At 47.6% G+C, this 23,556-nt stretch overlaps 1 protein-coding gene across 1 annotated transcript in view; it reads left to right on the top strand.

Annotated features, from left to right (window-relative positions):
- The window catches only part of THADA (THADA armadillo repeat containing), a 906,435-nt gene that overhangs the window by 131,754 nt on the left and 751,125 nt on the right, over window positions 1-23,556 (top strand). The window contains 3 exon segments of the mRNA XM_075341438.1: window positions 8,828-9,050; window positions 17,939-18,074; window positions 21,652-21,788. Coding sequence (XP_075197553.1) covers window positions 8,828-9,050; window positions 17,939-18,074; window positions 21,652-21,788 — 496 coding nt within the window.

The raw sequence follows: 23,556 nt of genomic DNA, 5'->3' as shown, positions 1-23,556 counted from the left end.
AGACAGGAAAGTCTCCCTTTCCCAGACGGCCAAGGACTCTCTTCAATGGTGGCTTCTTCCCACCTCATTATCACAAGGAAGGTCCTTCCTACCCCCATCCTGGGCGGTGGTCACGACAGACGCGAGTCTGTCAGGGTGGGGAGCAGTTTTTCTCCACCACAGGGCTCAGGGTACGTGGACTCAGCAGGAGTCCACCCTTCAGATCAATGTTCTGGAAATCAGGGCAGTGTATCTTGCCCTACAAGCCTTCCAGCAGTGGCTGGAAGGAAAGCAGATCCGAATTCAGTCGGACAACTCCACAGCGGTGGCATACATCAACCACCAAGGCGGGACACGCAGTCGGCAAGCCTTCCAGGAAGTCCGGCGGATTCTGATGTGGGTGGAAGCCACGGCCTCCACCATATCTGCAGTTCACATCCCCGGCGTAGAAAACTGGGAAGCGGACTTCCTCAGTCGCCAGGGTATGGACGCAGGGGAATGGTCCCTTCACCCGGACGTGTTTCAGGAAATCTGTCGCCGCTGGGGAAGGCCGGACGTCGACCTAATGGCATCCCGGCACAACAACAAGGTCCCAACTTTCATGGCACGGTCTCGCGATCACAGAGCTCTGGCGGCAGACGCCTTAGTGCAAGATTGGTCGCATTTCCAGCTGCCCTATGTGTTTCCCCCTCTGGCACTCTTGCCCAGAGTGCTACGCAAGATCAGGTCCGATTGCCGCCGCGTCCTGCTCGTCGCCCCAGACTGGCCGAGGAGGTCGTGGTATCCGGATCTGTGGCATCTCACGGTCGGCCAACCGTGGGCGCTACCAGACCGGCCAGACTTACTGTCACAAGGGCCGTTTTTCCATCTGAATTCTACGGCCCTGAACCTGACTGTGTGGCCATTGAGTCCTGGATACTAGCATCTTCAGGATTATCTCAAGGGGTCGTGGCCACCATGAGACAGGCTAGGAAGCCCACGTCTGCTAAGATCTACCACAGAACGTGGAAGATTTTCTTATCCTGGTGCTCGGCACAGGGAGTGTCCCCCTGGCCATTTGCATTGCCTACTTTTCTTTCCTTCCTGCAATCTGGTTTGGAAAAAGGCTTATCGCTCGGCTCCCTTAAAGGGCAAGTCTCAGCGCTATCGGTATTTTTTCAAAAGCGTCTAGCACGACTTCCTCAGGTACGCACGTTCCTGCAGGGGGTTTGTCACATCGTCCCTCCGTACAAACGGCCGTTAGATCCATGGGATCTGAACAGGGTACTAGTTGCTCTCCAGAGGCCGCCCTTCGAGCCTCTGAGGGATGTTTCACTTTCTCGACTCTCACAGAAAGTGGCCTTTCTGGTAGCGGTCACGTCTCTTCGGAGGGTATCCGAGCTGGCAGCGCTGTCATCCAAAGCTCCCTTCCTGGTTTTTCACCAGGACAAGGTAGTGCTGCGCCCGATTCAGGAGTTTCTCCCTAAGGTGGTATCCTCTTTTCATCTCAATCAGGATATCTCCTTACCTTCCTTTTGTCCTCATCCAGTTCATCGGTTTGAAAAGGATTTACATTTGTTGGATCTCGTGAGAGCACTCAGAATCTACATTTCCCGCACGGCGCCCCTGCGCCGCTCGGATGCACTCTTTGTCCTTGTCGCTGGTAAGCGCAAAGGATCGCAGGCTTCCAAATCCACCCTGGCTCGATGGATCAAGGAACCAATTCTTGAAGCCTACCGTTCTGCTGGGCTTCCGGTTCCATCAGGGCTGAAGGCCCATTCTACCAGAGCCGTGGGTGCGTCCTGGGCATTACGACACCAGGCTACGGCTCAACAGGTGTGCCAGGCAGCTACCTGGTCGAGTCTGCACACTTTCACCAAACATTATCAGGTGCATACCTACGCTTCGGCGGACGCCAGCCTAGGTAGAAGAGTCCTGCAGGCGGCGGTTGCCTCCTCGTAGGGGAGGGCTGTTTTGCAGCTCTAACTTGAGGTATTAATTTACCCACCCAGGGACTGCTTTTGGACGTCCCAATCGTCTGGGTCTCCCAATGGAGCGCCGAAGAAGAAGGGAATTTTGTTACTTACCGTAAATTCCTTTTCTTCTAGCTCCAATTGGGAGACCCAGCACCCGCCCTGTTTCCTTCGGGATTTTTGTTTTTTTCGAGTACACATGTTGTTCATGTTGAACGGTTTCAGTTCTCCGATGTTACTTCGGATTGAATTTGTTTAAACCAGTTATTGGCTTTCCTCCTTCTTGCTTTAGCACTAAAACTGAGCAGCCCGTGATCCCACGGGGGGTGTATAGCCAGAAGGGGAGGGGCCTTACACTTTTTAGTGTAATGCTTTGTGTGGCCTCCGGAGGCAGTAGCTATACACCCAATCGTCTGGGTCTCCCAATTGGAGCTAGAAGAAAAGGAATTTACGGTAAGTAACAAAATTCCCTTCTTTAGTGTTCTCTTAATTTTTTTGAGCAGTTACTATATATATATATATATATATATATATATATATATATATACATACATACATACATACATACATACATACATACATACACACACACACACACACACACACACACACACACACACACACACACACGGTTAGGTCCAGAAATATTTTGACAGTGACACAAGTTTTGTTATTTTAGCGGTTTACAAAAACATGTTCAGAAATACAATTATATATATAATATGGGCTGAAAGTGCACACTCCCAGCTGCAATATGAGCGTTTTCACATCCAAATAGGAGAAAGGGTTTAGGAATCATAGCTCTGTAATGCATAGCCTCCTCTTTTTCAAGGGACCAAAAGTAATTGGACAAGGGACTCTTAAGGGCTGCAATTAACTCTGAAGGCGTCTCCCTCGTTAACCTGTAATCAATTAAGTGGTTAAAAGGTCTGGGGTTGATTACAGGTGTGTGGTTTTGCATTTGGAAGCTGTTGCTGTGACCAGACAACATGCGGTCTAAGGAACTCCCAATTGAGGTGAAGCAGAACATCCTGAGGCTGAAAAAAAAGAAAAAATCCATCAGAGAGATAGCAGACATGCTTGGAGTAGCAAAATCAACAGTCGGGTACATTCTGAGAAAAAAGGAATTGACTGGTGAGCTTGGGAACTCAAAAAAGCCTGGGTGTCCACGGATGACAACTGTGGTGGATGATCGCCGCATACTTTCTTTGGTGAAGAAGAACCCGTTCACAACATCAACTGAAGTCCAGACCACTCTCAGTGAAGTAGGTGTATCTGTCTCTAAGTCAACAGTAAAGAGAAGACTCCATGAAAGTAAATACAAAGGGTTCACATCTAGATGCAAACCATTCATCAATTCCAAAAATAGACAGGCCAGACAGAGTTAAATTTGCTGAAAAACACCTCATGAAGCCAGCTCAGTTCTGGAAATGTATTCTATGGACAGATGAGACAAAGATCAACCTGTACCAGAATGATGGGAAGAAAAAAGTTTGGAGAAGAAAGGGAACGGCACATGATCCAAGGCACACCACATCCTCTGTAAAACATGGTGGAGGCAACGTGATGGCATGGGCATGCATGGCTTTCAATGGCACTGGGTCACTTGTGTTTATTGATGACATAACAGCACACAAGAGTAGCCGGATGAATTCTGAAGTGTACCGGGATATACTTTCAGCCCAGATTCAGCCAAATGCCGCAAAGTTGATCGGTCGGCGCTTCATAGTACAGATGGACAATGACCCCAAGCATACAGCCAAAGCTACCCAGGAGTTCATGAGTGCAAAAAAGTGGAACATTCTGCAATGGCCAAGTCAATCACCAGATCTTAACCCAATTGAGCATGCATTTCACTTGCTCAAATCCAGACTTAAGACGGAAAGACCCACAAACAAGCAAGACCTGAAGTCTGCGGCTGTAAAGGCCTGGCAAAGCATTAAGAAGGAGGAAACCCAGCGTTTGGTGATGTCCATGGGTTCCAGACTTAAGGCAGTGATTGCCTCCAAAGGATTCGCAACAAAATATTGAAACTAAAAATATTTTGTTTGGGTTTGGTTTATTTGTCCAATTACTTTTGACCTCCTAAAATGTGGAGTGTTTGTAAAGAAATGTGTACAATTCCTACAATTTCTATCAGATATTTTTGTTCAAACCTTCAAATTAAACGTTACAATCTGCACTTGAATTCTGTTGTAGAGGTTTCATTTCAAATCTAATGTGGTGGCATGCAGAGCCCAACTCGCGAAAATTGTGTCACTGTCCAAGTATTTCTGGACCTAACTGTATATATGTATATTTTTATTTTTTTTTACTAGTCCCCCTAGGGAGCATTATGCCTGCACTATTTGATCGCTTCTGCTGATCAGGGCGATGCTTCAATACTGCTCTGATCAGCAGAAATGCTGTTACTGTAAGTGCCGATGCTCACAAGAAGTAAGTCATGACAGCGACAGGGGTCATCACCTGACCCCATGATGTAATACCAACCCATTGGCTCCCCGTGATTGCGTCACGGGGCCACTGGTGGCAGCGGTAACTAGCACGATCCTTGCTGGCGCATGTCAAATCACGCTGTCAAACAGCGCGATATAAGGAGTTCACAGGCACAGGTAGATCTCCCATCCACCCATACCTGTTAGCTGCAAGTCTGTTGATCAGATCAGCATACATGTGCGGGGAGCACGCATTAAAAGGACAGACATAGCCAAGGACGCATGTATTTGTCCTTGATCGTGTAGGGGTTAATGTATTCAATTATTCAAACCATAGCATAAACATAAACACAAAATTGCTGTTTTTTGGTCGTGGCAACACTCCCAAAAAAATGCAATAAAAATTGATCAAAATAACTTCACTTTCTGTCCGTTCAGTCGGCTCTGACCGTAGGGTAATGTGCCCCCGCCATGTGGCATATGGATCACGGGAATATGCGATGGAAAATTGGATTGTGAAATGAACATTGCCTTTGGTGTGAGACGGGGTTTAGGAATCATTTTGGGATGTATTGGCCAAACTCTGACTAAAAAAGTATGTGATCATCTCGCAAATGAAAGTCCTGGCTGTCCTGCTGTCTCACATTATCATCTGCTCCCTGTGTCGTTCCAGCTATTCCCCCACCACATTGTACGGTATGTGATCAGTTCTGCCGGCCAACTTACCAGAGCAGCTAAAGCCAATGTGCTCCGAGCCGCAAAGGGGAGACATTAGGAGAATATGAGACAATGGAAATTAATTTGGAAATTTCTCTATTTTCCCAAGATCATTCTTTAAAGGGAATGTCCCAACATAAATGGCCCAAATTGCAAAGCGCTTGTAAGAATCCTCTTTGTTCTCAATAAGGGAAGGATGTGTAATTTTGCTGTTTATTGCTCGTTGCTTGGTTTACCAGCCACTGTAGTCTATGTGAGGTGGCCGGTGTCCTAGGCTAGGAAGCTCATTGTGTGTTTCCTCTCTATTTGCCGGCATCCCATAACCCTGTGTTACGGTCGCCGAGGGGTGGTGAGTGTCCGGGAGTGGACGCATTGGGCCGTACACCAGACTCCCCTGGAGGAGCTAACCCCTATACAGGGATTGTAAAGCGCAGCCCCAGGAGGCCTAAATGCACAGCAGCCAGGACCAGTGGTGTCAGCTCTGACGGACTGGTGAGTCTCTGATGTCCGGTACATATGTGCTCATACGTGGTAGCGCACAGATGGTGACTCAGATGTGGTAGCAAGGAGGTGGTAACTCGGACGTGGCAGCACAGAGGTGGTAACTTGGACGTGGCAGTACGGAGGTAGTGGCAGCAATAGAAGGCTCTAAGAAGAGACACAGGTTAGCGGAGCAAGTAACTGGTACTAGGACACGAAACACAGAACTAGACACAGTAGCCGGTATGGGACCTGCGAAACAACCAACACACTAAGTATAGGCAACGTTGCCCAGGCGCCTCCCCTAAGGAGAGGCAGTCTTAAACACCTACAGGGTGATAGCTGACCTCAAGGATCACTTCTGGGTAATGGGACGCTGGCTTTTTAAGAAAGGGGGCGTGGCCGCTTGCGCACCCTATCGGAATTTCCAGAAGGCCTGTGTGTGGCCTGGAAGCAGGAGGAACTCTAGTAACTTTTATTTGTTCTTTTTTTTTTCAATATAAAGCAGTCAACGACGTTTCGGCATAAGCCTTCAATGACTGAGGCTAAGGGTGTAACAAAAGATTTTTGCTTCTAAATACACCACATAAGGACTTCTATGTCATGACTAGAGGTGTCCTCCAGAGGACATAATTCACCTTATTCTACATATATGGCAGATATCTGTCTTGTCTAATAACATGGGCACCTCAAACTGTAAGGTATTGGAATGTAACAAAAGAAGAATCAAGTACAAGCTTGAAGAGCCGACCTCAAAATGTAGGATCTTAGTTATATGGAAAAATAATCCTATTTTGGACTGTGATAATAGGAGGCTCCAATTATAATCCAGACATATATCTAGAGAGATCCATTGAATGAACTGTAGAGTAGAGGCAGGTTCTAAAAGATCACCTCTGATCACCGGCCTGACAGTTTGCCGTGGGCACTTATCACAAAGGAACCTGCCTCTACTCTACAGTTCTCTACAATTGTAGGGATTTGGAGACCATGTAATTCTCCAAGGGAATTAAAATATACAAATAACCTTTTCACAGTGTTCTTTTACAGGTCTTTAATGCCACCTATTGCAAGTAGCAATCCTATGTCAATATTGACCCTTTAAAAGACCTATTACCAGGTTAAAATTGGTCACTTTTAGCTCTTACCTTGTTCCCACTTCTCCACTGATTGTTTTTATGTTTTACATCCACCATACGGTTCTCTGAATACGAGCTTTAATAATTGGTGCTGAACTTTAGGGTCTTTACTAAGTTGCTCACAAAGTATCTCTGCAGAGCAGCCTGAAGAAGCGCCCCAGAGGATCATGGGAGCCACGCCCTTTTTTTTAGCAGAGACGATAAAAACTAACCCTAAAGATAAAGGCCCAAATCTGTGGAATCAGATGGCAAATTTAAGAAAGATGGGATCAAAAACTAGACACTAGAGACATGAGCTGATCCGTGGAAGTTTGGCTTGTTCGGTTCGGCATCTGGACCTGACCTCAAGCCCATATAAGTCAATGGGTACTTGGACTTCTGTGCTGCAAAAATCTCTCTCCCTCTCGCGCTCTCCTTTTTCTCTCTCTCCTCTTTTTCTCTCCTGTCTTCTCTTCTTTCGTTTCCTACTCTTTTCTCTTTTTCTCTCTCCCCTTTCTCTCACCTCGCTTTTTCTCTCCGCTCTTTCTCTCTCCACTCTTTCTCTCTCGTCTTTCTCTCTCCGCTCTTTCTCTCTCCACTCTTTCTGTCTCTCTCATCTTTCTCTCTCTCTCATCTTTCTCTCTCTCATCTTTCTCTCTCATCTCTCTCTCTCCTCTTTCTCTCTCTCTCCTCTTTCTCTCATCTTTCTCTCTCTCTCTCCTCTTTGTCTCTCTCTCCTCTGTCTCTCTCTCCTCTGTCTCTCTCTCCTCTGTCTCTCTCTCCTCTCTCTCTCTCCTCTTTGTCTCTCTCTCCTCTTTGTCTCTCTCTCCTCTCTCTCCCTCTTTCTCTCTCTCTCCCTCTTTCTCTCTCTCTCCTCTGTCTCTCTCTCCTCTGTCTCTCTCTCCTCTTTGTCTCTCTCTCGTCTGTCTCTCTCTCCTCTCTCTCCCTCTTTCTCTCTCTCTCCCTCTTTCTCTCTCTCTCCTCTGTCTCTCTCTCCTCTGTCTCTCTCTCCTCTTTGTCTCTCTCTCCTCTGTCTCTCTCTCTCCTCTCTCTCTCTCTTTCTCTCTCTCTCCCTCTTTCTCTCTCTCTCCTCTTTCTCTCTCTCTCCTCTTTCTCTCTCTCTCCTCTTTCTCTCTCTCTCCTCTTTCTCTCTCTCTCCTCTTTCTCTCTCTCTCTCCTCTTTCTCTCTCTCTCCTCTTTCTCTCTCTCTCCCTCTTTCTCTCTCTCTCCTCTTTCTCTCTCTCTCCTCTTTCTCTCTCTCTCCTCTTTCTCTCTCTCTCCTTTCTCTCTCTCTCATCTTTCTCTCTCTCTCATCTTTCTCTCTCTCTCATCTTTCTCTCTCTCTCATCTTTCTCTCTCCTCTTTGTCTCTCTCTCTCCTCTTTGTCTCTCTCTCTCTCTCTCCTCTTTCTCTCTCTCTCTCCTCTTTCTCTCTTTCTCCTCTCTCCTCTTTCTCCTCTCTCTCCTTTCTCCTCTCTCTCACCCCTCCTTCTCACACCCCTCCTTCTCGCACCCCTCCTTCTCGCTCCCCTCCTTCTCATATGAAGCTTAGCCAGAATCCTTTCCAAAAGGTAGAGCTCCATTTGTTGTCGAGATTCTTGTCTCCCTCATCATGGGAAGTCTAAGAGGTAAAGTCGGAAACCTTCCAGAAAACTATATATTCTTTTGTGCTGGGTGTGATAAACTAGCCGTATAATTGCATCATGGTGCAATAATTAGGGTCCCAGCTAATGAGATAATTAACTGTCGCCAGTAGTCCAGGCCTTTGTGGTTCAACGTGGGGAATTAGTGATTGTTCTTCTAGTGCAGGAAATAGAATACGCTTCTTGTACATACATTAGTCTTCCTTCTTTGCGCTCGTTAGGACTGCCGTCAAGTATCGGAAGCCATTATTCTCCCAAGACTTTTTTCCTTCCTTAGGACCTGCAGGTATCCTAGAAATCTAATTTCATAGCTGAAATAAAAAAACAACAACAAAGTAATAAAAATTTTGAAAAAATGACCAACTTTCATCAATGTTTAACCTTTTTCAGTGAAAAGACTAAAAAATAGAATTCTCAGTATTTCCAGTGGGTTTTGGCCCGCTCAGCCGTCGTCTGCTTGCCGCAACCACTTTACCATGGTAACGTTTTCCTTTTCATTTTCAGGAGTCGGAGAATCTTCTGGTTCTGCTGCAGGCAGCGATGGGTCTCAGCACCAGCACCAAGCACTTTGATTGTGTCACCGCTTCCTACTTGCTGAATTTCTTGATACATCAGGAGGGTCTGGAAGTCGCTCTAGTTCAGGTGGCACAAGACACCCAGAGAGAAGGCGGCTATCAGCCGGCAGATATGAATAGCAGCAGTTTTGTGGAGAGAAACACCTTGGGCGGTTAGTTATCACTGCCTTAGCTTATTTTTCTTTATAGTATTCATTGCTGCCCTATTTAAAGGGGTTTTTAACGACTTTTTTTTTTAACGTTTGCCGAGGATATGGATACTTATAAAAGGGGCAATAGTTTACTACTGATCTCTACCCCTCCCCCCGCTCCAGCGCTGCCACTTGCTCTTCTGGGGTGGTCTTTGCTGGGACAGGAAGTGTTGTCAGCCGCCCACTACAGGAAGGGATGTCAGCCGCCCACTACAGGAAGGGATGTCAGCCGCCCACTACAGGAAGTGATGTCAGCCGCCTACTACAGGAAGTGATGTCAGCCGCCCAGGCTGGTTTCACACTTGCGTTGTGCAGCATCCATCGCGTTGTGTTGTGTGACGGATGTAACGGATGCGTTGCATATAGTGGCACAACTTATGCGACGGATCCTGCAAAACAACGGAATCCATTGTAGCTTTTTTTTCAGCATTTTACTCAACTGAGCATGCGCCATTGTGTAAAGACGGATCCGTGACAGGAATCCATCAAATGACAGATTCTGACGTATTCCGCCACCATAGGCTTCCATTATAAAAATGACGGACGCCGACGGAATCCAGCACATTGCGTTTTTTTGACGCTTTGGGAAGCGCAGAAAAACGCTACATGCTGCGTTTTTTCCGTTCGGGCGGATGCAACACAGCGTCTGCCGGCGAATACAACGCAAGGCTATCCGTCGCAATACGTCATCAATACAAGTCAATGGGAAACAGCGCACATCCGTTAACGGATTGCGCTGTTTCCCAAAGTGGCGGATTGTGACGGCTGCCAAACAACGCAAGTGTGAAAGTGCCCTTACTTTGTCTCTCTATGGGACATTATAGACGACCAACCAACAGGATTTTGCCATATGAGATAAAGGCAGGGCCGTACAGGCAGTAAGATGCTGAATCCAGGCATACGTGTTATAGAAGATCCAATGCAGAAATATCTTTGATCAAAGTTGCAGAAATGCGCTGCAGTTTGATTGACAGGTGCAACATGGGCGGGTCTTTGTCGGTCAGGTCCCTGGGATTTATTCCTCTTCCAGCGTCCTCTATGACGTGCCCCCTATTCTTTGAATATCACTTTGCGCCGCCATTGCTGTTGTTGGCGGCGCATTTGCATTGCCACAGTAATTCTGTCTTCATTAAAATGGCGCCGGAATCCGTGCTTGCGTTTACCACGATCTCTGATGTCATGTTATTGAAGACACTGTGGCGACGACTGAGAGGTAGCGACGCGTGCGCTGATTAATTTTTTTACATGCCACCCATTTTCTTCACCATAGTGTCTGCAATAAAATGGCTCCGGAGATCACGGTACAGACATGCGCGGACTCCGGCGCCATTTTAATGAAGACAGACTTACTGTGCCAGTGTAACTAACAGCAATGGCAGCGCGGCGCAATGTTGAAATAAAAGGGGGGCAAACAAGGAGGAATAAACCACAAGGACCCTACTGTGGCAATGCGAATGCGCCGCCAACAACAGCAATGGCGGCGCAGAGGGATATTTAAAGAGTAGGGGGCACGTCATAGAGGACACTGGAAGAGGAATAAATGCCAGGGACCCAACCCACAAAGGCTTGTCCCCGTGGCACCTGTCAATCAAAGTGCAGTGCTTTTCTGCAACTTTGATTGAAGATATTTCATCAACCAAGCATCGGATCTTTCTATAACAGGTATGCCTGGATTCAGCATCTTACTGCCTGTATGGTACCGCCCGCACCTCATATAGCAAAATCCTGTTGGTTGGTCCTCTTTAACTGTAAAAAAAAAAAAAAAAGCCCCAAACCCTTTTAAGGGGTTGTTCACAACTAGACAACCCTGTATTGTTGCAGTATGCTAAATAACTGTGAAAAAAAATATCCTTCACTAGTGAACCGGTGCCGCTCCTATTCTCAGAACTCCATGTCCGCTGATTGTCTGCAGCGGTAATGTGACATTATTTATGTCTTCAGAGAAGCTGAGGACATGGGGCTCAGAGCACAGAAGTGGCGCTCATGCGGGTGGTACAAATAGTATTTGTTTTTTCATTTATGCTGATCTTTAATATAGAGGGTTGTCATGTGGCAGATTATGCCTTTCAGAGGGTTGTCCCAATTTTTGAGCATTTTTTTTTTTTACTTCTATGTAATTGGGGATAATAATCATATTTGCAATTGGGTTTCCTTAAAAGTATTGTACTGTTTGGCCTTTATAGGCTCCTGGTTTCTGGGCGTATTCATCTTCAATAAAGTCTGTGGCCATAAATCAGCTGAGAGGAGCCGAGAAAAATCCCCAAAACCGTTACAAACTCCCCTGAGAGCTCGCTGATGGAGCCTCCTTTCACTCATTCAGCCGCCAGCCAAAGACACACTAACACCAGAGGCTGTAAAGGGCAAAACGGTGCAAAATGTTTAACAATATCCAATTGCAAAAAATATTTCTTTATCGTTCCTATGGGAGACCCAGACCATGGGTGTATAGCTACTGCCTCCGGAGGACACACAAAGTTACTACACTCAAAACGTGTAGCTCCTCCCTCCTAGCATATACACCCCCTGCTAGCCAGTCCTAGCCAGTTTCATGCTTTGTGTCAGGAGGATCACACACACACATGCATCCTTTTTTGATTTTTCATTTTTTCTAAAGATTTGGAAGAAAAGCGGGTCCACTGGACCCCCGGCATGTCCCTTCACACCCCCCTGGCGGCGGTGCTGTTAAGGTTGATTCAGGGCAGGAGCCCTTCATGCCGCGCTCCTTCACCATCCCTTAGGGGCTCTGGCTTGAGGTTAGAGCCAACACGGTTCTCACTGCCTTGCAGGAGACCGGCCTCCATCCTCAGCCCTTTGGCAGGACCCTGCTGGACGGAGCACTGAACCCCCACCCCACCAGGGACTGGGCCCTGCGTCTCAAAGCTAAGTATAGAGACGTTATTCAGAGGGTCTTTCCTGCAATGTGGGGCACTTTTTATTGGAGGGGACAGTGATTTGCTTTAATAATGCTGCTTTTTACTGTGTTTCCGGCCGGTTCCACGGTTTTTACTGAGTACCGCGCCGATGATGCCTGATTTTCGGCCGCATGCATAACTCTAGGCCCCGGCTTCAGCCGCGGCCTAGTTTCGTTTCGTTCTCCTGCATGTCAGTCATGCAGGGGGACACTGCAGCGCCGCCCGTCGGCCGCTCTGCACAGGGGAGGACACTCCTTTTTGAGGAGATGATTCCCTCCCCTGTACATCTCCTTAGCCCTCCGATTCCCGCTCCTGGGTTAACCCCCGCCCCCCCCCCTCACTCTGGTGCCATTTTCTCAGCGTTCTTAGTACACTGGTCGGCGCTGGCTGCTCTGCAGTGCAGAGGGAGTGGATATCTGGCTGGGGGTCCAGGCTTGGAACCCGGGGGGCACTCATAATAGCGGCCTGATAAGTCACAACCTCTGGTTGTGCACTTTTATACACTATCAGGGCATTCTGAAGGAGTTAATTCTTTATTATAGAACCTCCTCCTCAGCAGCATGTCTCACACTAGGAGCAAAGCTCCAAGGCTGTACACTACATGTTCTGCATGTAAGCTCATATTGCCTGAACTAGCACAGACCCACACTGTAATGGTTCTTATGTGGTGGTGCCTCAGCCTGGAGTCTCCCCAGGCTGAACCCCTGTCTTGGGTATTCTAGACATTCTAGACAGAGCCCCCCACCTCTGCAGCATGTCTCACAGAGCGAGGCTGCAGGCTGTTTTTATTATCCACTGCTGGTAGTCTCGTACGGCTGTACCGAGCTCATAACCACTGTGGCCCCTCAGCTTGGAGGCTCATTCATGGTCCCTCCAGCTGCTCCGGTTTCGGTGGCTGACCCCTGGGGGAATCTTTTTTCCAGGGGTCGGCTGTCCCGGCATCTGCTGAGCATGCAGCCCCCTTCTCAGGGCGTTTTCTGCTCGCTCAGCAAAGCTCACAGACCCCGTCCTCCTGACAGGGAGACGTAGGGTCCCCTGTCCTCCCCGTCCCGCAGCTCCGATTACGAGCTGACTCACTGGACGAGGAGGATGTCTCTACCAGGGGCTCGGTCGCTACTTTAGGTACTTTGATCCGTCCGTAGGTGACGCGGATGCGATTGATTGGATTGCGTCCATTATACTTGTACTGGACCTCCATCCGCCTGTATCAGGGGAGTATTCCCCGCTGGCAGAAAGGCATCAGTATACCTTTAACAGGACGAGGAGTGTGTTCCTTAACCACTCCAGTTGTTAGCCCGCTGCGTCCAAGCCCACAGCCTGTCCTGCAGATCCCACAGCGGGGTTCTGCTGCCTGTCTCCCCCTCCCATCAGAGGTGGTCAAGGAGTGTACTCATTCGCCAGGGGTGGCCACTCCGGTGTCTAGACTTTCAGCCCGGATAGTTGTATCAGTGGCTGACGGCACCTCTATAAGGATCCCACGGTACATTAATTTTGTACTGGACCTCAATCCGCCGGAGTTACCTTATCTAGGTGAACACAATGTGTGTTCCTTAACCACTCCAGTTTTCAGGCCCTGTGACCAGCCCAGGGTCCGCTCTGACAGTCGCTTCCCATGAAGCGTGATTCTGAGGACTGTGTTTCCCCTGTCCACCAATGGTGGTCAAAAGGTGGGCTCATTCACCTCAGGTGGCTCAGCCCGGACCGTTCCGTCAGTGGCTGATGGCTCCTCAGAGGAGATGCTTTCCCTCACAGGGACTCTATGCCCAAGACGGTTGCCTGAACTTCCAGACTTCAGTCTTTTCATCCTCTGCCAGGTCTGCCATGCTGGACACCGCACGGCGGTGGTCTTGGCTACTTCCTCGCTATCCGCAGGCTCCTGTGGCTTCGGAAATGGAGGGCAGATGCCTCTATAGAGGTTCCTTGCTGGGCTCCCCTTTGGTGGGACCAGTCTCTTCGGAACCAACTGGATGAAATTTAGGAAGCTCTTGGCGGGGAGAGTTCTTCCTTGCCACAAACCTAAACCAGGGAACCTGTCCAGGGCAGGAATCAGTTGAGGTTTCGGTGGTTTCCGTTCCTCCATCTGATCGTCCTCTAGCTCGGCCTAGGTTCATAGAACCAATTGGCTTGAAGCTGCGTCTTCAGAAGACCGCAGGAGATGTTGCCACTTAGTCAGCTTCCTCCGAGCTATCTAGCCACGCCAACCTCCTCCTGGTCGGTGGCAGGCTCCTTCCACTTGGCGACGTATGGTTCTAACACGTCTCCGTTCAGTGGGGGCGGGATTATATCTCCCATGGCTACAGGATGGAATTCTGTCCACCCGCCAAACAGATTTTTTCTGTCACCTCCTCCCGGCTCCAAGGCCGCCGCCTTCTCACAGGCCGTGGCATTTCTTGCAGACCAATGGAGTAATTGTACCGGTTCCCGACTGGGAACGGTTCTGAGATTTTTGTTTAAATCTATTCCTAGTCCCCTTAGAGGGCGGTGCCTTCCGACCTGGATCTTTAGCTTTTCAAGCATGGTCAGGTGTGGCGTGTTCACATGGAGTCTCGGTCTTGTTCCGTGTGTTTTTTTCACCGGATCAATCAAGAACCCAAGGAGATTCCCTAGCAGCCATCGGCATCAGAGATGCCTTTCTGCAGGGGTCAATCGCAGTTTCACACCAGCGTTGACTACGTTTTGCCATCGGAGTGGTCCAATTCGTGGCTCTTCCCTTGGGGTTAGCCACGGCCCCTCGAGTATTCTCATTGGGGCTGCTGTGATTAGGGTCCTGCACCCCTAGGGATTGGCAGTGATCGTTTGGCCTGGACGGCCTTCTTCTCGGGGCTTCCTCCAGTGCAGACTCTTAGCAGAGTACTTCGCTTACTCTCGCCACTCTAACCTATTCGGGTGGCTTGTCATTCTGTTCAAGTCCACTCTGACTTCGAACCAGAGGTTCTCAGGGACGCAATTCGAGACTCTGTCGGCTCTTGTTTAGCTGCTCTTAGTCGATCAGTAGTCCCTCCGCTGGCGGTCGACGTCGTTCTATCAGACACCAAATACAGGTGCTGGTCAGACGGTGGCGTCAATGGAAGCGATTCCTTGCCCAGTTTCTCCTGCGTCCTCTGAGACTGGATGTTTTCCGCTGTACACGCGAACTCCCTCCTTCCACGGGGTGGTGGCTTTGCCACTGACCAGGGGCTCGTTTTCAGTGGTGGTTTCGGCCACTCTGTCTCAGGGACTTCCTGGCCCCGTCCCGGGTGACCCTCACCAGGGTGCTGGTCTTTCCGCCTTGGGAGCAGTATATCTCCACCGTGGAGCGCAGGGCGCTTGGACTCTGTCCGAATCAGCCCTCTGGATCAATGGGCTGGAAATCAGAGCTGTATTTCTAGCTCTCTAAGCCTTCACCATCTGTTGGCGGCTAGGCACATTCGAGTCCAGTCGGACAACGTGACAGCGTTTTCCTACATCAACTTCCAGGGCGGGACACTCAGCCGCCTGGCAATCTTGGCGCCTCAACATTCTTCAGTGGACAAGGGACTCCTAGTCCACCGTATCCGCAGCCCACATCCTAGATGTCAAAACTGTGAGGCAGACTATTTCAGCTGTCCAACCGTGATCCACAATCCTCAGGTTTTGCGGTAGACACACTGGTTCATGTTTGATCCCAGCTTCGTCTCTACCTCTTGCCCAGAGTCCTGCGCAAGATCAGTAAAGGGGGCCGTCGGGTCATTCTCTTACTCCAGACTGACCCAGGCAGGCTTGGTACCCTGACCTGCTCCTTCTGTCCGTTGGGTTGCCATGGCATCTTCCGGACCGTCCAGACCTTTTCTCAAAAGGTCCGTTTTTTCCGTCAGAATTCTGGATTCTCAGATTGACGGCGTAGCTATTGAGTCCTGGATCTTGGCGACTTCTGGTATCCTTCCTGAAGTCATCTCCGCTATGACTCGAGCCCCAAAGTGTCCTTGGACCTTTTTAGCCTTGCCGACCCTCCTGTCCCTTCCACAGTCCGGTCTACAGCTAGGACTATCCCTCATTAAGGGACAGGTCTCGGCTCTGTCAGTATGTGCCAGCGGCGTATCGTCCGGCTGGCTCCGGTGCGCTCCTTTAAGGGCGCATCTCACATCATTCCGCCTTTCCGGCGGCCTATGGAGCCCTGGGACCTTAATCCGGTCCTCCCGGTTCCCGGAAACCCCCCTTTGCGCCTCTTAGGGAGGTTCTTTGTTTCATCTTTCACAGAAAGTAGTCTTTCTGGTAGCTAGAATTTCCCGCCAGGGAGTTCTGGCTGCACTCTCTCTGAGTCACCCCCTTTTTTGGTCTTTTGCATCAAGACAAGGTGGTCTCCGTCCGACTCCGGACTTTTTTCCCTAAGGTGGTTACTGCTTCCACCTTATCCGGGGCAATTTTCCTGCCTTCCTTTTGTCCGGCTCCTGTTCATCGCTTTGAGGAAGCGTTGCATATCCTGGATCTGGTGCGGGCGCCCCGGATCTATGTGTCTCGCACCGCCGTTATTAGGCGGTGCACCTCTCTCTGGTACTGACTGCTAGTCAGCGTAGCGGTCTCTCGGCATCTAAGCCGACCCTGGTTCGTTGGCTTAGGTCGGCCATTTCCGAGGCCTACAAGTGTACTCAAGTGCCTTCTCCGCCGGGGATCAGAGCACATTTGATCAGACCTGTCGGTGCCTTTTCGGCTTTCAGGCACCAGGCTACGGCTCAGTAGGTCTGTCAGACTGCAGCTCGAATTAGTCTGCATACTTTTTCGAAGCTCTATCCAAGGCATGCTCTTGCTTTGGCAGACGCGGGCTTGGGCAGACGCATCTTTCAGGCGTCTGTCGCCCATTTGTGAAGTTGGGTTTGCCTGCTTCTCAGTTGTCTGTTTATTCCCACCCATGGACTGCTTTTGAACGTCCCATGGTCTGGGTCTCCCATAGGAACGATAAAGAAAAAGAGAATTTTGTTACTTACCGTAAATTCTTTTTCTTATAGTTCCGTCATGGGAGACCCAGCACCCTCCCTATTGCCTGTTGGCAGGTTTCTTGTTCCGTGTGTCTTCACCGGCTGTTATTGTTGTACACAGAGGTTCCGGTTCTTCCGGATTTTACTCTGTCTCTTCTTGTGGGTGGATGTCCTCCTTCAGCTTTTGCACTAAACTGGCTAGGACTGGCTAGCAGGGGGTGTATATGCTAGGAGGGAGGAGCTACACGTTTTGAGTGTAGTAACTTTGTGTGTCCTCCGGAGGCAGTAGCTATACACCCATGGTCTGGGTCTCCCATGACGGAACTATAAGAAAAAGAATTTACAGTAAGTAACAAAATTCTCTTTTTTTTAGCTGCAATTGCATGAATTTAAGCCCCCTTTTTAAATGATAAAATTCTTGCATCATGTAGCCACCACAAGGGGGAGCTCTCTGCACATTGCTGCATGAATGGATTTTGAGCCTTTATTACAAGGATCCTAAAAATTTAATGATTTCCTAAGTAAGAGGAATGGTTAAACCTTATTACTAGTAGGTGGGGTCAGAAGTCTTTAATTTGTATATTGGAGGAACATTGCCAAACGGAGTAAATGTACATAAGGAGCCATCACTCTTGGCTAACTATATATTTTAGTATTAATTCTAGATCTGCCCCTAATAGTGAGGTTTGTGTCTATTCAGTTCTGCACTTCATATAAAAGGTGAAATATACAGTAACACACAGTAAAGTGTCCATTAGAGCAGAGGTTCCCAACTCCAGTCCTCAAGGCACATCAACAGTGCATGTTTTCAGGATTTCTTTAGCATTGCATGGGTGTTGGATTCAGCACCTTTGCAGGTGATTAAATTATCACCTGTGCAATACTAAGGAAATCCTGAAAACATGCACTGTTGATGTGCCTTGAGGACTGGAGTTGGGAACCTCTGCATTAGAGAGATGCTCCGGTACATATGGGGCAGGCAGTAATATCGTATGCTTTTCTTCAGTTATTCGCCTGCTGATGGATAACCTCGAGTATGAAATCACACAAGCAGAGAATTCATTGCTGGAAGCAGCCGCCTCCTTTCCTCTGTATGGCCGCGTACACTGTATCATCGGAGCTCTGCAGCAGTTTTCCATTGGGCAAGTAATTTGATATGACTCTAATCAGTGGATAATCACCCTCTTAATATTATTAGTGGGATTCTAAATATTCTGGCCTGATAAATTTCATAATATAGATTTATAATGGTCAGAGATATATTTGTATCTGTATAAAGTTGGATTTTATAGACTGGATGCTGTCACCACTAGAGGGAGCGTGTGAGTTTACTGCAAACTGTTTGCTCCATAAGCTCCCCCTAGTGGTGGCTGCTGACGGGCACAATGGCATGTTAAAGGGAACCTGTCACCAGGTTTTTCCCTTATAAGCTGCGGCCACCACCAGTGAGCCCCTATATACAGCATTCTAGAATACTGTATATATAAGAGCCCAGGCCGCTCTGTATAAAACACACCTTTATTATACTCACCTAGGTGGCGCTTCGATAGGTGTCGCAGCTATCAGTCCGGTGCCTCTTCCATCGTGTGTGAGCGCCATCTTCTGTCCCAGCCCCACGTGCATGACGCGTCCTGCATCCTTCACACAGCGGCCTCCATTGCACTCCTGCGCTTCTGCACTTTGATCTGCCCTGCTCAGGAGCGCAATGGCGGCCTCTGTGTGAATGATGTAGGATGCGTCATGCACATGGGGCTGGGACAGAGGACGCCGATCCCACAACATATAGAGAAGGTGCCAGACCGAGACCAGTGACATCCATCGGACTGGACCGTCCCCTTAGGTGAGTGTTATAAAGCTGTTTTTAATGTTATACAGAGCAGCCTGGGCTCCTATATACAGTATTCTGGAATCCTGTATATAAGGGATCACTGGTAGTGGCCGCAGCTCATAAGGGAAAACTTGGTGACAAGTTCCCTTTAACCACTTAATGGCGCACAACAGATATATCAGTCATGGAATAGGGTCATGAGCTGAGCCTGCTCCACACACGGCAGATGCCTGCTAAACCAGTACCAGCCATCTTTGTCTAATAGCCGCAGCTGGAGCTGCTGTTAACCATTTAGATGCTGCTGTCAATTTCTATAAGGTTATGTTCACATGTTGTTTTGTTTTTTTTTTGCAGTAAAACCTGCTCACTTGCCGAAAAAAAGTGCTGCTTCCAAAAAGCAGATTTTGCTACTGCTTTTTTTTTTTCCTGTGTTTTTGCAGCATTTTTGGTTTCTCATTTGTCTACAATACATGATTAAATAAAGGTAATTTCATTGACCACAAAAGCAGCAAGGAACGCAGCTGATTTTTCTCTCGCACTGCTTTCAATGGTGAAAAAAGCAACAAAAACACTGAAAGAATTGCCACGCTGCTTCTTTCAAAAGCGCAGCAATTTTCCATTTGTGAGGGGAAAAAAGCCATCGTGTGCATGAGATTTATGAAATCTCTTAGCTTTTGCTGGTGCTGTAAAAAGCAGCTCTTAATTTGCATAAAACGCCTGAAAAATCCATGCAAAAAGAAACGCAGCAAAAATGCAACTTGTGAACATAGCCTAACATTGCAGTATACAGAGTAAGCGAGGTCCACGTTACCTAAGGGAACTAAAACGTAAGCATAATAAAATAGTTTTAAACCCTTTAACGACCGTGGACAGTAAAATTACGTCCCAGCTGTTATAGTGTTAACCCCACCCGGCTGCTGCGGGCAGCCAAAGGGATCCGCGCACATGTCAGCTGATTTGTACACCTGACATGTGTGCCTAGCAGGCCTGAGCAGATCCGCGATCTGCCAGTATCTGATAACCTCTTAAATGGCGCTGTAAAAATGTGACAGCGCCATTATAGTCGCGGTTAAAGTTTACTCACCGCCCGACACCGTAAGTCACGTGGATGCGATGGTTGTCATGGTAGCACAAGGTCTTATGATGACTCCGGTAGCTCACATGACTCCACTTCCTGTTTCACTGGCCGAGAGCTGTGAGATAGGAGATAAGCATATCTGGTGATCACAGCTGTGCAGCTGTGTAGCTGTGATCAGCAGATATGGGAGAATGATCAGATTGCTGATCCTTTTAGCCCCCTAGGGGGACTAGTAAAAAAAAAAAATTTTGAAAAATTAAAAAAATAAAAAAAAAACAAAGTTCAAATCACCCCCCATTCGCCGCATTGAAGATTAACACTAGAACTACTGGACTCGTGACACCTATATAGAAATACATGGTGCAAAGTAGTCAAAATGACTACCTCAGAAGTTCTAGTGTTAAAGGGGTAAAAAAAAATACACATTTGGTATTGCCGCACTCACAAATGCCCGATCTATCAAAATATAAAATCAATTAATCTAATCGGTAAACAGCGTAGCAGCAGAAAAAGTCCAAACGCCAATAGTATGTTTTTTGGTCTCGGCAAATTTTACGCAAAATGCAATAACAGTTGATCAAAACGTAGCATGTGCGCAAAAATTGTACCGTTAAAAACATCAGCTCAAGACGCAAAAAATAAGCCATCACTGAGCCATAGATCCTGAAAAATGAGAATGCTAAGGGTCGCAGAAAATGGCGCAAATCGTGCGCCACTTTTTTTGAACAAATGTCTGGGTTTTTTTCAAGCCTTTAGAAAAAAAAGTAAACCTATACATGTTTGGTGTCTACGAACTCGCACCGACCAGAGGCATCCCACCCACACATCAGTTTTACAATATAGTGAACAGGATGAATAAAATATCTCAAAAACCATCGTGCAATCGCACTTCTTTTTTAATTTTTCAACGTTTTGGATTTTTTTTTTTGCCTTTTTCCAGTACACTATATGGTTAAACTAATGAGCAAGCCTTCATATGGTTATATTGACAGAAAAATAAAAGATTTACGGCTCGCGGAAGAAGAAAATCGAAAAAAAAAAAATCGGAAAGCGCAATATCGGCAGGTCGCAAAGGGGTTAAAAATACATAAAAATAAAAATTTACCCTTTGTAATTTCGCCATTAAAAATGTAAAAAAACAAATAAAAAAAACACACTCTCTCAAAATATTAATGTACCATAAACGCTGTAAAGAAAATATTGAATCGTCAGAACAAGAACATTGTATTTAATTGACGAAAAAATAAAAACTTTTTTTTTTTTTTCTTCAAACGTCTGAATTTTTTTTTGTCACTGGCTGTAAAAATGAAAACATAAAATAAATAAAAATAAATATGGTATCGATGTAATCATACTGACCTGGAGAATCATGTTACCAGGTCATTTCAACATTGTCCAAAAAATAAAACCCAGAAAATAGTGGCTACATTGCATTTTTATTTTTTCACCATTTCATCCCAATTGGAATTTCTTTTCCCATTTTTCAGTACAATATAAATGGTGTCATTCAAAACTACAAATCATCCCAAAAAAAAAAAAGCTAAAAACACCAATCCCTGATACAGCTAATATCAACACAAAAATAAAGACAAAAATGGCTTATATGAGTTGAAGGAAATAATGTAAACACAAAGAGGTCATTAAGGGTTGAAGAAGGGTTGTCTAAAAATTAAAAATGATCACTTCTCCACCTGATAGCGGATACTTGGGTCTGACTCCCGGGAGCCCCAAGGATTAGGAGTTTCTTAGAACTTTCTTCACTGGGGTCTAAAGCTGCTTGGCCATTAAGAAATGTGACTTTTCTTGTGCACAGGGATCTCTCGGATGTGGAGCAGTGGAGACGGCTGGTATCACGGCTGATCGCCATGTCCTACCGGCTGTCCGCTATAGTCTCTCCCGTCGTCCACAGCTCGTCACCTGAAGGTCTCATGCCGATGGACACGGAGTCAGGTAATTGTCTCCGTTTTGGTGTTTCTGCTTCTTGTTTCCTCTTCTTCCAGTTATGTGGATATTACAGCAATTCTGGATTACAAAGTTTTATTCAGAAGAGTTGAACTTCCAATAAAATAAAGATTTAGTACATTTTTTTTTATACCTGAATATTTGATGTTTCTTTTTTTTTTTCTTGTGTTCTCGATCCCTCTCTCTCGTTTTCTCAATCCCCCTCTCTCGTTCTCTCGATCCCTCTCTCTCGTTCTCTCGGTCTCTCTCTCTCGTTCTCTCGATCCCTCTCTCTCGTTCTCTCAATCCCTCTCTCTCGTTCTCTCGATCCCTCTCTCTTGTTCTCTCGATCCCTCTCTCTTGTTCTCTCGATCCCTTTCTCTCGTTCTCTCGATCCCTCTCTCTCGTTCTCTCGATCCCTCTCTCTTGTTCTCTCGATCCCTCTCTCTTGTTCTCTTGATCCCTCTCTCTTGTTCTCTCGATCCCTCTCTCTTGTTCTCTCGATCCCTCTCTCTTGTTCTCTCGATCCCTCTCTCTTGTTCTCTCGATCCCTCTCTCTTGTTCTCTCGATCCCTCTCTCGTTCTCTTGATCTCTCTCTCGTTCTCTCGATCCCTCTCTCGTTCTCTCGATCCCTCTCTCGTTCTCTCGATCCCTCTCTCGTTCTCTCGATCCCTCTCTCGTTCTTTCGATCCCTCTCTCGTTCTCTCGATCCCTCTCTCGTTCTTTCGATCCCTCTCTCGTTCTCTCGATCCCTCTCTCGTTCTTTCGATCCCTCTCTCGTTCTCGCGATCCCTCTCTCGTTCTTTCGATCCCTCTCTCGTTCTCTCGATCCCTCTCTCGTTCTTTCGATCCCTCTCTCGTTCTTTCGATCCCTCTCTCTCGTTCTCTCGGTCCCTCTCGTTCTCTCGATCCCTTTCTCGTTCTCTCGATCCCTTTCTCGTTCTCTCGATCCCTTTCTCGTTCTCTCGATCCCTTTCTCGTTCTCTCGATCCCTTTCTCGTTCTTTCGATCCCTTTCTCGTTCTTTCGATCCCTTTCTCGTTCTCTCGATCCCTTTCTCGTTCTTTCGATCCCTTTCTCGTTCTTTCGATCCCTTTCTCGTTCTCTCGATCCCTTTCTCTCGATCCCTCTCTCTCTCGATCCCTCTCTCTCATTCTCTCGATCCCTCTCTCTCGTTCTCTCGATCCCTCTCTCTCGTTCTCTCGATCCCTCTCTCTCGTTCTCTCGATTCCTCTCTTTCGTTCTCTCGATCCCTCTCTCTCGTTCTCTCGATCCCTCTCTTTCGTTCTCTCGATCCCTCTCTCTCTCGATCCCTCTTTCTCGTTCTCTCGCTCCCTCTCTCTCGTTCTCTCGATCCCTCTCTCTCGTTCTCTCGATCCCTCTCTCTCGTTCTCTCGATCCCTCTCTCTCGTTCTCTCGATCCCTCTCTCTCGTTCTCTCGATCCCTCTCTCTCGTTCTCTCGATCCCTCTCTCTCTCGATCCCTCTCTCTCGTTCTCTCGATCCCTCTCTCTCGTTCTCTCGATCCCTCTCTCTTGTTCTCTCGATCCCTCTCTCTTGTTTTCTCGATCCCTCTCTCTCGTTCTCTCGATCCCTCTCTCTCTCGATCCCTCTCTCTCGTTCTCTCGATCCCTCTCTCTCGTTCTCTCGATCCCTCTCTCTCGTTCTCTCGATCCCTCTCTCTCGTTTTCTCGATCCCTCTCTCTCGTTCTCTCTCCCTCCCTCTCGTTCTCTCTCCCTCCCTCTCGTTCTCTCTCCCTCCCTCTCGTTCTCTCTCC

The sequence above is a fragment of the Anomaloglossus baeobatrachus genome, chromosome 3, assembly GCF_048569485.1.
Source record: "Anomaloglossus baeobatrachus isolate aAnoBae1 chromosome 3, aAnoBae1.hap1, whole genome shotgun sequence".
In the NCBI taxonomy this organism is placed as follows: domain Eukaryota; kingdom Metazoa; phylum Chordata; class Amphibia; order Anura; family Aromobatidae; genus Anomaloglossus; species Anomaloglossus baeobatrachus.
Note: the sequence above shows the minus strand (reverse complement) of the source record. Positions and strands in the feature narration are given on the sequence as shown.